Source organism: Physcomitrium patens, chromosome 5, assembly GCF_059467195.1.
Source record: "Physcomitrium patens ecotype Gransden chromosome 5, ASM5946719v1, whole genome shotgun sequence".
Classification (NCBI taxonomy): domain Eukaryota; kingdom Viridiplantae; phylum Streptophyta; class Bryopsida; order Funariales; family Funariaceae; genus Physcomitrium; species Physcomitrium patens.
In genome coordinates, this window is record NC_143414.1 from 4,734,895 (window position 1) to 4,747,456 (window position 12,562).

The window sequence follows — 12,562 nt, forward strand, 5'->3', positions numbered from 1 at the left end:
TTATTTAAAAATTGGCATTATATTCTTATATAACTAAGATGATATAATATTATGTTTATAACAATAAAGAAAATGATGATGCTAAATATTTTCTTACTATTAGATATTCAATCTATAAAAAAATAAAAATAAAAATAAAAATAGAGTAAGCTTGTTTACATCTAACAAAATTAATGATTAGAATATCTCTAGCAAAATTAGTTTACTTATAGATAAATATCTAAAGATCATAATAAAGTGTAATTAAATAATTTGGCCAAAGACATAAACCAATTAAAAGGTTTTTTCCTCTTCAATTATGTTAGATATTACAAAAATTTATAAAATTAAATAAATTTATAAGGTATACATAACATTATTTCAGTAAGTATTAATTTTGAAAGTCAAATAGAGTAAAACTAAAATTCTTTTATTAAATCCATGATATGGAGCTTAGTTAAATATTTATTATTTTCTTCAAATTTCATGTTTGAGAGAAACATTCATAAGACAAAGAAAAAAATTAACCATTGTTTTAGATCCAAATTTAAACAAAAATAACATTATAAATCACTTAATTTCATTAAAAAAATTTGCTTTATGGTTCAATTAATTACTATCAACATAACTTACTACAACACAACAAAAACAATAAAATACTTTATATTGATTTATGTTATAAAAAATATTTGTAAACATTGGAAATCAAGTATAGACATTACAATTTTTGATGGTGCATAATGCAATTCAAGAGCAAAACAAATTAAGAAACCATATTAATTATAATTTTATAATTTTTATCATTATGTACATTAATATTTTAAAACATTTGTAATCTATGTATTTCTTGAATATATACATTTTTTGTTTCACACACACATGTTATATACATGTGTTTTACACATATGTTATTACATTATATGTATTATTTGTATAACATATTGGGATTATTTTATATGTGTACATACATACATACATACACACACACACACACACATATATATATATATATATATATATATATATAATTTAAAGACATTTTCAGTAAAACAGACAATTTGGAGCCAATTTTTGTAAATGATTATTGAAATGTAAAGTTCTTAATGTATAAAGAGATCTTTTTTGGTATATGATTGCAAATCTTGTTTAAATGATAAATATTTTTGTAAGCATGTCATATATCAAGCTCTAAAGTACAAAAAAACAAAACAAAACAAAAAATAAATATATAAAAAATCCATTTAATTGTTGTAGAAGTACCGAATTATATTATTGTAGAATCTAAAATGATATTTGATATGGAGGTTTAGATGTAACTTGAAAGATTTTAAGAGAGCCTATTCTTATCATATCATTTTACCATATTTTTAAGGAAAATTTTTAGTAACTTGGAAAATTAAAAATTAAAAATATTATAAAATTTATTTATCTCATTATGATTTTTAGTCTACAATATAATAATTTGAATAAATTCTAAAAGGAGAAGCTATTAAATAGAGATTTGTAATGAAAGAAATAGTACATTTCACCTCAAAAGATCAAAATTATATAAATGATGGTATTATAAACTTTTGTAGTCTTGTGATATTGTTGTAATTGGAAATTTAGGTTTCTCAACTCTATTTTGGATAAGCTAGCAATATAGTTATTAGAGTGTTATTCATTGGATGCACAATGTTTTAGTAAAAAATCTCAAATATATTTCAATTTTAACTTCTTTGTTTTCTGTACTTCTATAAAACCCACTTAAATATCTATGACGCATCATTCTATTTTTATACTACTACTACTGAAATTCCATTATGTAACTATGCATTGTTGAAAACTTACATTCTCAAATACCAATACATTATGCGTTTTAATTCCAGTTTTATATCGATCACATCAAAACCCCAATTCTTGATTTTCAACTGTTCGACCAAAGAAAGTAATATGACTAGTACACCAGATTTCTGTCTAGGTAGCATTTTCGAAATCTGGCTGTCATCTTGTGAAGATTAACATAATTCACACTTACGTGCTTCTAAATCCCCACTCCTAAGCCAAGGTCCATACGAAATGCTTTGAAAAATGCTTACTCCACAATAGCTAAATGTATACATTGAAACAAAACATGGTAACATGCGAAAAATCAGTTGGTAATCGACATTTGAATCAGTAGGTAAACCTGCAAGTCTCAAGCAGCACAACTACTCATAGGGGAAAAATATCACAATTAAGCACACCCTGTGAAAGGAAACTGAGCTACTTGTCAAGACCGATTCATCTGGGAGATGATCAGGGGATCTACCAGAACCCTGTAAGTTGTCTACCAGAGAAAAGGGGGGAGGGTACCGCAAATTAGTAATTTGGTAAAGAGACTAAATCAGAATTGTTACACGATACTAGGGCTATCACCGGTCCAGTTGCACGTTGCGCGTTGCCACCGCGTGCGTATGCAATCAACAAGGGGTGCATGCTGAGCAGGTTCTGGGACTACGGCTGCAGAGCCTTGAGCGACCTCGCTTTGCTCCATAGCCTTATACTCCTCCACCAGGGCTATATCAGGGGTCCACTTAGGAGGAACAGATACCCGAACCCTTGTCAACCGCGGCCGTTGCTGAGTCACATCTCCGCTAGAGGCCACTGTCTTGGCAATACCGTTAAAATGAAAAACTTCAAACTGTCGCTTGTTAAGAACAGTACCAGAGTCCTTCAATCCACCCTTGCTCTTGTCAATCTGCATAAGAGCCTGCCATAGCTCATTCCATGTTACAATGTCACTGCTAAAGAGGTTGTTCAGCACATCCTGTGGCATTTGGATGTTGAGGTCAATTAGAATCTGCTGAAGAGCCTCAGGGCTAATGAACCCTCCACCGCCACTTTGATCATGGGCATCAAACGCCTGACGCACTCGTACCTCATGATCTTCAGTGTCAGTTTCATCTTGCACTGAGGGATCGAGGGCAAACAAAATACTGTAATGTGACTCACTCCCAATGACCCAAATAGGCCACTTGGGATATTTCAAATTGCGTCCAACTTGGCATAAGTTGAGCGATTCAAGGAGTGTGAGGAAACCAACTTCACAATTAGTTGAAATTCCTTTTATACTAACACCACCCAAGTCCATGTTGTTATCAAAAACATTGGGCACGGCCTGTCCGCAAAGCAGAAGATTCACAATTTCCTGCATTAGGCCAATCCAATAAAAATCAGCATTGTACGTATACCATACGCAGGCACCATAAAAGTTAATTCACACAGTCCAAAATAATCGTTCCAATTTTACTGAGTTCATATTTAATGGCCGTACTACTTTGCCGCTCTGGGATTTACACGGGATAACGTAAATTTTCTTTCTAAAAGGGTGTCCTGTACGACCATTCTGGAGTCCAAATTATTGTTTGATACGTTCGGCGATTCCAGGGAAGTTTCATTAATGATCGTACACATGAAAATGATACTTGATGAAATACCTGAGAGGCATGACCAAATGGAGATGTGACCATCGGTTGGGCAGGATCATCCCTGTCTGAGTAAACCAAGTCCTGATATCAAAACACGTCGTCAGAGACAGCAAAAGACACAGCAAGAGAGGCAAATGATACTCAAAGAATACTACCCCTAAGACTGCGAGCTTGAGCCAAGATGCAAGGATTTACTTTTGACACATCCGCAAAACTCTCAAGGGGTAGAACATCCAAGACAACATATTCCTCTCATGAAGAAAAGAAATACTTACAAGGCCTCTTGACAAGAGTAGAGAGAACAAAAGTAGGAGAGCACCCCATGGACTTCTGAATCCAGGCAGCGAACTGCGAAGTTGCTGGTGAAGTGTGGAAATGGACGTCACTGTAGACACTCTGATCAATCTGTGCAAATCCTTTCCAGAGCCAAGGCAGAGCGCTTCCAACGCCTTCGCAATAGCCTAATACAGTGATCAGTCAAGTCCGTGTCAACACAGAACCTCCTAAAGCAAATAGACGGACTGAATATTCTAAGGTGATTATTTTCTAAAGGTAAAAATACAACTGATAAATAAACAATAAAAATTTGGAGATGAAGTGAAAGTAAACTGTTCGAAAACAGATAAAAGAAAAAGAACTAAAACGTGAGACATTACAGAAAAGTAGCATTGAACTTTGTACGATACTATAGCAGTATCTGGACTAACAAATATTTAGGAGGTTTGATAACAAACCTTATCCAGTTGGTGTTCATTGCTGCCATACTCGCCGTACATTTCAGGAATGTCTAATACAGCAACCACAGCTTTTCGTTTACCTCCCGCGTGCCAAAGCGTCTCACCCATAGCCTGAACAAGGGCCCTGCCAACCGATCATACCGACAACAGAGCCGGTGAATTGTCAGCTTCAACGAGCCTGCCAATTGTAACGCAAAACTTCAAAAATTCACAAAAAAGAAAAGAAAAAGAAAAAGTGTCCACCAACGAACAACTATTCTCAGACTATTTTGTCCCGTGTTATGCTAACAGACAGAAACTAGAAAAGAAAATTATCCATCTGAAAAAGAATCATAACGATCTTCCAATTATTGATTGAGCCGCTAAAACCCAATACAGAGAGTAACTATAAAATCAGGCATGGAAGCATCTAAACTGCAAGTTCGTTGAAAGAAAGCCGCAGAACATAGAGATCCAGTTCTTTGGAGCATTACTTTTAAGGCATCGAAGTGCTAAAACATGGTCCTGACTAAAACCTGTTAGCTCTACCTTCAAAATAGTACCCATGATGTTCAATCACAGCGGATTTTACATTGCAACACATTTAACACCCTACCAGGTCCTTTGAGTATCTGAGAATATCAGCTTAACGTTGGCTGCATCACTATGGCCCGTCTGAAGTGGCTTCAAAGGGGAAGATCGCAAGGTAGGTTTGCTTTTCATACCAATGTCCTTCTCATCTTCCGTCGCAAATAACAGGTACTTCAAAACCAACGCCTGATACCAAGTAGAATAGACAACCGTTAGAATATTCAATCAACAACCACAGAAAAGTCTCAACTACTCATATGCTCCAAGACCAAGTTGACTCACATTGACCAAAATCATATCAGCCACTAATACTTTCGTAAAACAATTTGTATATCTAGAATCCCGTACATGCAGCTACATATAAAATGAAATAGCTCACTATTATATTCTGTTATTAAAAGTGTTGACATAGGATGAAACTTATATATCATTAACATGAATGAAAATAAACATAAAACAGGTTTCTATGGTATAAGCAAGGCCCTTTTGAACAAGTTTTAGAAATGACTTCTCGGCACGGCAACATTACATACTAAGGGTTATACCCGTCATTTCTAGGTCCTGAAATTATCAGGCCCCTGAAAGCAGAAGGATAGTCAACTACACGAGCCCACCTGGATTGGAGCCAGCACTCCGCAAGGTCCTCCTTCCTTCTGTACAAGGCCTAACGATGTCTCCGGATCAGGACTGAACCTGCAAAAATTTCAGACACTTCCAAACGTTAAAAAGCTACTTCGCCAACCGCCACAAAGCGGAAGTGTTTGAACATGAACACTACGCTCTATAAGGCTAATAAAGGCCAGCTTTAAGTTAAAAAGCGGGAAGACGCATGATTCCAATGAAGCCAGTAAACACAAGATGTTCTAAATACAATAAATGAGAAGATTAATAAGGGTGAACAATGTCGGAGCTATTAATATTAACAAAATGTGGAAAATTTCTAAATCTTTCAAAGGTTACGCGTTAAGACAAGTCGTGAAACTGAAGCTTACGAATAAAATCCTTCGTGGCAAGAAATAAGATGACGAAAAATTCCATTCAAAGACTGAATCGCTCAGACTATGCAAAAACATCTTCGGCATCGCTTGCAATTAGGACATCCGCGGGAATTGAAACCACTTGCATAGATTTATAGGCCAAATTTCCAACTGTTACTTTCTAGAATTTCGCCTTATATTGGAAATGTACAAAAAATAGGCAGAAAAAATGTGGCTACAAACCTAAAGCCTTGGTGACACCATTGACAGAGGACATCTTTAGAGACATTGGCACCAAACACCAGCATATACAACTGCTCCGCCAATCGCAACGGCAGCTGTTGTCGCTCTTCCTCCACCCTCCTCTTTCCTCTATTTACGTTCGCCTTCTCAGCATCATCCCGTAATGACGCAAGTCCTTCCTCCCGATCCGTCAGCTTCGTCGGAGTTCTGAGTTTGGTGAAGGGTGAAGCAACGGTACTGTCAACCGAAACAGAAGAAGATGGATCGAGGATACCAACGGCAGAAACTCTCCTTTGTTCTGCTGCCGCAGCACGAAGCTCACGCTGAATTCGACGGTCCATGGCTTCCGGCGACTCAGTGCTACCAGCAACGTCCCAAGATTTACTACGCTTGGCATCTGGGGCAGGCTGCAGACTCATTCGAAAAGCCCGTTGGAGCTCCTCGTCATCATGGTCCCCCATGGCCAAAATGGGATCCTCTGAGGTATCTATTTTGCCTGGAATGTATTCGCCAAAATCACGACGCCGGACCACTGGGATTCTAAAACTTCTCTGTGCCCCCACTTAGTCGTCAATATAACAACCCGTGCAAAATACAAAACCCTGCACCATACCAATACCGAATTGGAAATGCTACACCCGTGAACTCGACAGTCTCATCACTAATCCTGGAGGGTTTATGAAGATTAATAATCAATGTTGACCTCACGATCCTCCAAGAACACAGCACGAGCCCTAGGCCTGCTTCTCAAGGTTCTCGCAGCATCAGCGTCCACCCTGCAGATTTCCACAAACCCTAACTCTGTCACACCAGAGATCGCCCAGAATCTAAGCCAAACTTGCAAACCCCGAGCTAAAGCTATAAACGGCGTCCAAACTGATTATAGATCCAAATGCTCTGCTCCAACGATCCTCACCCAGATTGCCGATACGAACAACAGCCTCACCATCACTGTCGAAAGGGAGCTAGCTTAGCTACCTCAGTGCGCAATCTGCCATAAAAACTCCCGCCGCGAAGTCCCGAAACCCGCAAGAAATCCTTGGCGCGGAAAAAACCTTAAACTGTCAGCTCATTAACCCAGAGACCGACGCAAATCAGGCCATTCTGGGGGAAATTATGCATCGGGAACAACACACTCCAGTCCACTTCGGGAGACACAGAGAGACAGAGAGAAAGAGTGAGTGAAAAGGAGGCAGCGGGTTTAGGCTCCAATCGGGAGAGAGGGCAGCGGGTTTGGGGCACACTTATTAAGCCCCCCTTCTCCCCTTCGATGACCCCTCTTCCCCGCGCCAGCTCAGCGTTATACCTGTGCCAGATCAGCACGGCGGCACACCATCTAGGCAGACCTTTCTTGGGTGCTTTCTGGCCCGGGTGTGGATGGATAGATGGGTCGCAATGGGTCACAATGGGTCGGGTCGGGTCGGGTCCAGCCACCCCACCCGTTATTTCTCTTATTGTATGGAGTATTGAGGGTCGGAATTTGCTATTTTCACTTGGCTACATTAATCATTTTATATTATCTCCAAAATATCTTCATTTAAGTATGTATGTGTAGGAATATATATATATATATATATATATATGTGTGTGTGTGTGTGTGTGTGTATGTATAGCTCAAAAAATTACATGAAACTTAGAAAACATTAAAAGCATTTTAAATAAAATTTTATGTTTGCTTTGAATGATTTTTGTGATTTGTTAATCTATTTTCTTTAAAATTCATTATTGAGATTAAAACCGATTGTTACAAGACTTCTTAATTTTATTTTATGGGATCTAAGCAGTAGTCACTTCAAATTCTTTATTTTCTATATGAAGAAGATGAAAAATTCCCTTTAGTTAGTGCATAGTGTACTCATACTCAACTATTTTTATGAAAATCATAATACTAACTATATGTATATATATATTTATTCACACGCGTAAAATAAATATTACAATCTAATAGAAAGCATAGTTATCATGTCATTGATTACGAGTAAATTATACAACTATTAAAATGCTTATATATATAGTGCTTCAGGCATTCTTTTACTTTTAGGCGAATAATCTTCAACTTTGTGACTATAAATATTTTCTTTCTATCCTTCATTCAGTCTTTCTAATCAGCAAATGTATTAAATGTATCTACAAGTCTATGCTGTGCCAATTTGTTGGAATGATTCAGATGTAATAAAATTAGAAATATGGACAGAAAATCACTGTACTTCTCAATCACCACTTTTTATTGTTTTTTTAAATTATAACTTCATCTGATGTAAATACTTGTACTTTAATACTGAATAATAATAAAAGACGTATAATTTGGCAAAAAAAGCAAAAAAAGGAGACATGTGTACTTCAATTTTTTCATTAGAGAGAGATTAGGAATAAATATTCGTTTTTACATTCTATTGATTATAGAAAACTTGCAATGTAGTTTTTATTTTTATTTATGCATTTATCTTGCACTTTTTTATTTTTTATTTTTATAAATCTTTCATAGAAAAAAATAAAATAAAAATATGTATATATATAATTTAGATGGTACAGTTTATTCAAATGAATTTCAGTGTTTGTAATTTCTTTTGTTGAATTTCAGAAAAAGATTTGATAATTTTTAAAATTCCAAATATAAACATCATTTTAGAACTGTATATTTTTACAATACTGTTTTTTCACTTACTACAAAATTAAAATAAATAAGTAAATAAATAAATAAAAGCATATTAAGAAGAGTATTTTTTCCTCTTTTCTCTTTCTGTTGAGTATTTTTTTAAAGAGATATCATATTATGAATCTTGATGTTATTCAAATCCCTCTACTCTCCCAATTTTTATCTAAATTTATTTGATGTACAATCTATATTATTTGCAAAAAAGTAAAGAAATAAGTACATTTTTAAAAAAAAAAAACCTATTTGAATCGCTGTATAAATACAAAGCATTCAAACACTTTACATTACACAACAGAAGGCTATCTACTTCACCATAGATATCTTAAGCATTATTGATAAGATTTAAGCATATGTTTCTTTGATCAAGTTCAAGCAAAGAAGAGTACGTTTTTTTAATTTTTTTTTAATAATAAATAGTCAATGTAAAAAGTTAAAAAAAGCTTTTCGGAGGGATGGTGTAAGTTTTTGCTGTGTTTTTACTTGAGTATACATACATATATATATATATATATATATATATATATGATGCTGAATTGAATTCCTCCCCTATAATAATTGCACATAAACCATCATCTTAGAGACACATAATTGTGGAAGAAGTTATTTTTACAAACAAATACATGATTTTTTACAGAAGCGTATATATACATATACACCTATAGATATATGTATTAAATTTTTGACATAATATAAATTTTTCTTCTAATAAAATTTAAGACTATTATCCAAAAAAATGATCATATAAAATATAAAATAAAATAAAATAAAATAATTAGAAATAGAGCCCAATGCATCTAGATTAATGAAACATAGCAAAAGTAATTAAACATTTTAAAACAAGTTTTGAAATAAATATACATCTATTTTTGTTTGTGTATATATAACTATCGTTTCAATCAAACATTTGGCAAGAAATTTGCCAAAACATTGATTATAATGTTAAGGAAAAACTCCTTACCAAATTAGAACAAAAATTTAAATAGTTTATTATTGAATTACCTAGTTTATTATGTTAGATATCTAAGCAATAACAAGCTCTTGCTCTCTCTCTATTCATGATTCTTTCTCCATTTATTTTTTTTAAATGTTGAAATTAAAATTTTGTATATCATTCTTGTGCTTCAAGTTGGGTGTGTATTTAGGATTGCTCATGTTTCCCAAGGTATTGTCAAATTTTTTAAAATACTTCGAACCACCTCAAGACGAACAAGCAGAATGTGCAAGTTGAAAATTTGAAAGGTTTATATTTTTGTGATGATAAAGATGACTTCCTCGAATAAGTCTTGTACAAGATTCTTACATGAAGAAAAAGTTTTATTGTTTCTTATATTTGATTTTTCTTGCTCAAATGGACAAGTTTAAAATACACCTCAATAATGTCAAACACTGTCGTGTACTCATATTGGAGAAAGGCCAACTTTTTTGGGAAAATTGCAGATTTATTTTAACCAGTGATGCATAGTTTTGTAATAGTATTTTACTCCAAAATGTATTAATTTACTTAATTAATAAACAAAGAAAAAAAATCATAAGTTAAGAATGGGGTTTTTTGTTTTATCTTTATATCTCTTGTATTTATATATTCTATTTTTAGATACGAAGCCAAAATGATATGCTTTGTTTCAGGAATTAATTCTAGATCCTTGATGATATTTTGGGTTTTTAGATTTTTGAAAAATAAATAATAATAAATTTGAAGGCATTTTTTATTGTGATTTTATCACCAAAAAATCAACCATGTATGATATTGATGATGTGTTTCTGTGATATATATGTATATGTATATATATATATATATATATATATATTATCATCGTTTAGAAAAAAGAAATTCCTGGAAATAATTATTTCTTAAAAAAAACATGCCAAACATAAATTTAAATAACAGTTTGAATTTTTATATTTTAAGATAATGTCTTCTGATTGCGGTAATTTTTTCAATAGCACAGGTAGTTGAATATCAACTTGTGAATTGTTTATGAGAATAAATTATAAAACTAATGTATCAATAAATAAAACAGTTTTTATAATGTTACCTTTCAAAGGTCAAAACAAATGATTTTGAATCCAAAAAAGGTTATCAAGCACGTCAACATGCACATTAAGATTGTCTCTATCTTTTGTATTTATAAATATATATTCTTTTTGTTCACAATTTATTAAATTTTAAGGGATATTTGTATTTAAAGTTTTTTGGTCTAAAAGTCTTGTGAAAATCTTTCAATTTATGAATAAAATTTGTCCTTTGAAAACCGTATCCTTTCAAGTAACACGGTTTTCAAAGGACAAATTTTGAATAATAGTCATAAATATGACCATTGTTCACTTAAATATTGTATAATCATAACATTAAATATAGTTGTTTATATCTAATTTACAAATTTTATTTGGAAAGACAATAGAATATTTGAATGAATATATATATATATATATATATATATTTTGAAAATTCACCCCTTCTTTTCTTCTTGCAGCAGGTTGGCTAATATTTTTAAACATAAAAGCCAACTAAATTAGACTTCTCAATTATAACCAATAACAAACTTTGAAAATTAGGACAACTTGTCTTCTCCACTCATCATAAGAACTCCTTTGATATATAAAAAAACAATATATACATGTTTAAGAAATGAACTGACAAGAAAAAAAACTTTGGGTACTCACCGTCGCATTCAATCTCGCTTCACCATCTTCAAAAAGTAAGAATTCCACTCAACAAGTGGCAGAAAATAGCGCATAACAATCCAAAGTTGGATATTTTACCAAAGCAGTATTACGAGTTTGTGCGAAACCCAGTTGACGACTATTGCAATCGTTCTTCAAAACCAAGCAATCTATGTGGGTCCTACGTAACACTTCTGGAAACTCAACGATTTCTACATAAAAATGGTGTTAACGCTTTGTCCAGAAATTGGATCCACTCATACCGCATTCAAAGCAATTAGCAACAGTCATCGCTGTTGCAAAGTTCTACAGTAATTTAGTCTCAGTGGATCATTTGGTTAAAGTGGCACCGGAGAATTTGTTCTAGTTATGGAAATCCAAATCTTCTCTCTCTCCCCACAAGTCGTAGAATATTCGAAGGTGGGCTTGTTGTTATGAGATCATCACCACTTTGCCACTTCAACAGTAAATTGCATTTTCATTTCAGGGACGATATCGGCAATGGTATCCACATTTTCGACGCCTTCTATGAACAATGGCAGAAGCTTGTATTGATCACTATCTCACCGTGTGTGTGTGTGTGTGTGTTTATTAGTCATGTACTTCGAAAGGTTATTCCAAAAATTCTGATTCCCTGTGCACATCGAGAGGTTTCAACAGATTGTAGAGGGTTGTAATGAGAAAGTCTGTGGGCTCATTAATAACGAATTCAGATAGTGGGAGACGTGGGCTACGCTTCAAAGACTATCACTATGAGCGCTTTAGTTTTTTGCCAACAGAGAGATTCAGTAATAATCGAAAACTAGTTCCAAATCTCGTGACCTGAATTTGTAAACTTTCAATCGTCTAGAATAAGACCACGTGTTTTGTGGACTGTGCTTTTCCTCTGTCCACGATTGGCTTTGTGTACTATGTTTCTCGAACAATGGCACTTTGATTTGTACGCTAGACCATCGAATAACAAAAATAAAATAAATCTTTATCACATGAGAAAACTACTGGAAAGTTGTTTCTACCCATCTTAGCATCACACCCCCCAAAAAAAATGATGTCGCAAAACACGAAACAAATATGTATATATATATATATATATATGTATGACATGTATATATCGAGAGAGAGATCAATAACTTCGGTGTTACTCGATGCGTGTACCACCATTCGTGTACAGTTTTTACTGCACAGGAATGAGATTAAAAAAAAAAAAAAAAAAAAATGAAAGAAGGAGCATTCGCCGGCCACAAGTTGGTTCATGTTGTCAGGTCCAATCATTCTCTTTTCTCTCAC

The 12,562-nt window shown here is 33.8% G+C and overlaps 1 protein-coding gene across 3 annotated transcripts; it reads right to left on the reverse strand.

The window, feature by feature from the left end:
- Positions 1-2,053: 2,053 nt before the first annotated feature.
- Positions 2,054-7,116, reverse strand: LOC112282685 (uncharacterized). 3 transcript variants are annotated; one of them, XM_090250321.1, is made up of 8 exons: positions 6,934-7,116; positions 5,956-6,731; positions 5,350-5,428; positions 4,761-4,921; positions 4,163-4,289; positions 3,704-3,889; positions 3,438-3,509; positions 2,054-3,148 (listed from the first exon to the last, which is right to left on the reverse strand). In XM_090250321.1, the coding sequence occupies exons 2-8, from the start codon at positions 6,414-6,416 to the stop codon at positions 2,354-2,356; spliced, it is 1,881 nt and encodes a 626-aa protein (XP_090106447.1). In that variant the 5' UTR covers positions 6,417-6,731; positions 6,934-7,116; the 3' UTR covers positions 2,054-2,353. The 3 variants fall into 3 exon arrangements, with proteins under 3 accessions (XP_090106447.1, XP_024376405.1, XP_090106446.1); XM_024520637.3 differs by having other exon boundaries at positions 6,872-7,113; XM_090250320.1 differs by having other exon boundaries at positions 5,956-7,116.
- Positions 7,117-12,562: the final 5,446 nt, after the last annotated feature.